Source organism: Coloeus monedula, assembly GCF_965178545.1.
Source record: "Coloeus monedula genome assembly, contig: HAP1_SCAFFOLD_84, whole genome shotgun sequence".
NCBI lineage: Eukaryota > Metazoa > Chordata > Aves > Passeriformes > Corvidae > Coloeus > Coloeus monedula.
The window spans coordinates 872,853-875,233 of NW_028120815.1; the positions used below are offsets into that span (position 1 = coordinate 872,853).

The 2,381-nt window shown below is 60.4% G+C and overlaps 1 protein-coding gene across 1 annotated transcript; it reads right to left on the reverse strand.

The window, feature by feature from the left end:
* Nucleotides 1-316: 316 nt before the first annotated feature.
* LOC309585638 (olfactory receptor 14J1-like) lies at nucleotides 317-1,165 on the reverse strand (the record flags this gene model as incomplete). Its single annotated transcript, XM_082303563.1, has 1 exon — nucleotides 317-1,165. The coding sequence occupies one exon, from the start codon at nucleotides 1,163-1,165 to the stop codon at nucleotides 317-319; it is 849 nt and encodes a 282-aa protein (XP_082159689.1).
* Nucleotides 1,166-2,381: the final 1,216 nt, after the last annotated feature.

Below are 2,381 nucleotides of genomic sequence, written 5' to 3' on the forward strand. Positions count from 1 at the left end.
AGGTAGATGTTCATGCAGAAATGCAAGGAGTAGTACTACAGTACTTTATAAAAAGCAGAATAACACCAGAAAAAGAATAAGAAAAAGCACCAATGAAAATATGGACAAAGAGGAAAAAGAGGCCAAGATTGTAAAGAGTTACATTCTGAAGGTTCTGGAGCAGAAAAGAGAGATGCTTCTGAGAAGCATCCTAGTCATAATTTTCCCCGCATGGCAGAAGGAAATAGAAAGATTTTAACTTGTGAAAAGTATCCAGTCCTCACTTTCCTCAGGGCATCCCTGAGCTCCTGGTTCCTCAGGCTGTAGATGAGGGGGTTCAGGGCTGGAGGCACCACCGAGTACAGAACTGACAGTGCCACATCCAGGGATGGGAGGAGATGGAGGGGGGCTTCAGGTGGGCAAACATAACAGTGCTGAGGAACAGAGAGAGCACGGCCAGGTGAGGGAGGCACATGGAAAAGGCTTTGTGCCGGCCCTGCTCAGAGGGGATCCTCAGCACGGCCCTGAAGAACTGCACATAGGAGAAAACAATGAACACAAAACAGCCAAACACCAAACAGGCACTGACAGTGATGAGCCCAAGTTCCCTGAGGTGGCAGTGTGAGCAGGAGAGCTTGAGGATGTGTGGGATTTCACAGAAGAACTGGCCCAGGGCATTGCCCTGGCCCAGGGGCAGGGAAAATGTATTGGCCGTGTGCAGGAGAGCGTAGAGAAAGGCACTGGCCCAGGCAGCTGCTGCCATGTGGGCACAAGCTCTGCTGCCCAGGAGGGTCCCGTAGTGCAGGGCTTTGCAGATGGACACGTAGCGCTCGTAGCACATGATGGTGAGGAGGAAATCCTCTGCTGAGAGGAAGAAGAGAAAGAAAAACACGTGAGCAGCACATGCTGAGTAGGAGATGTGGCTGGTGCCCCAGAGGGAATTGTGCATGGCCTTGGGGACAGTGGTGCAGATGGAGCCCAGGTCGGTGAGGGCCAGGCTGAGCAGGAAGAAGAACATGGGGCTGTGCAGGTGCTGGCCGCAGGCTCCGGCGCTGATGATGAGGCCGCTGCCCAGGAGGGCAGCCAGGGAGATGCCCAGGAAGAGGCAGAAGTGCAGGAGCTGCAGCTGCCGCGTGTCTGCCAATGCCAGCAGGAGGAAGGGGCTGATGGAGCTGCTGTTGCACATTTTGAGCCTCTGGCCATGGAGTGCTGTTGAAGGAGGAGACAGTGAGGAGTCAGGGGAGACTTTGCTGAGCAATGTCCAAGCCCTTTCTCCTGGCCCTGCCCCCCAGTTTTCCTTTTCTCAGAGCCCTTCCCTCAGCCCCGTGCCTGGAGCTCTGCTGGGATCTGGCCCCGTTGCTGTGACGAGCAGGGGCTGTGCCCATGGACAGCGAGGAGTCAGCTCTGCTCTGCTTCAGCGGGGACATGGGAATGGGGACAGGGGCCGGTCCTGGGGCTGGACTCCATCAGCCCAAAGTGCTCCTGAGGCAGAGGAGCTGGGCAGCATCTCCTGTGCCAGGGCTAAGGAACGGTGACGGCCAAAGGCACTTTGAGAGGGTTTCCTGCTGTGCCCAGGGAGAGCAGAGAGAGCTGTGCAAGGCAAGAGCATTGGCTGTAACTCAGAGAAGGGTGAGGGGAGCTGCTCTGTCCCTCCATCTGTCCCCAGCTGCCCCTCCTGAGATCGAGGGCAGTCACTGTGTTCCCCTGAAAATCAGCCTGGCACAGCTGAGAGCAGAGGGACCCACAGCCGAGCAAAGTGGCTCAGCCTTTCTCAGAGTCTCAGCCCCACTGCTGGCCAAGGACACTCCCGGCCCCAGTGTCCCCTGGAAGGCAGCTCACAGCTGGGATGGCATCCCGAGGGCACAGCGAGGGTCCTGTCCATGGCCCTGCTGGAGGAGAGCCGGCTCATTGCCAGCCTCCCAGCCCGGCGTGCCCAGAGCTCCCGGGGCACAGGGAGCTGGGACACCCCATTGCTGTGCTCAGCCTGCACAGGAGGAGCCCCAGGGCTGGGCCTGAGCCTGCAGCTGGAGCTGCCATTCCCAGAGAGCCCCTGAGCAGCGCCAGGAGCAGCTGAGCAGGGCAAGGAGAGAGAGCCGGGCCCTGAGGAAAAGCCTTTCCCTGCGCAGCGCTGCCCAGCCCCTCCCGGGCAGCACCAGGGCAGGACAGTCGCCCTCAGGCCCCGGGCAGCAGGAACGGGCCCGCGGCCGCAGAGATGCCCTTCATCTCTGGTGCTGCTCTGCCGGCCCAGGAGGGCACCGAGGGCCCCGAGCCCCCGGGCTGAGGGCCCCGAGCCCCCGGGCTGAGGGCTGTGCTGGCTGCGAGGGGACACCGGGGCTGCGCTGCTCAGGGCGGTGTCTGCACTGCAGGGCAGGCCCGGCAGCTGCCACAGCTCCCCTCAGCAG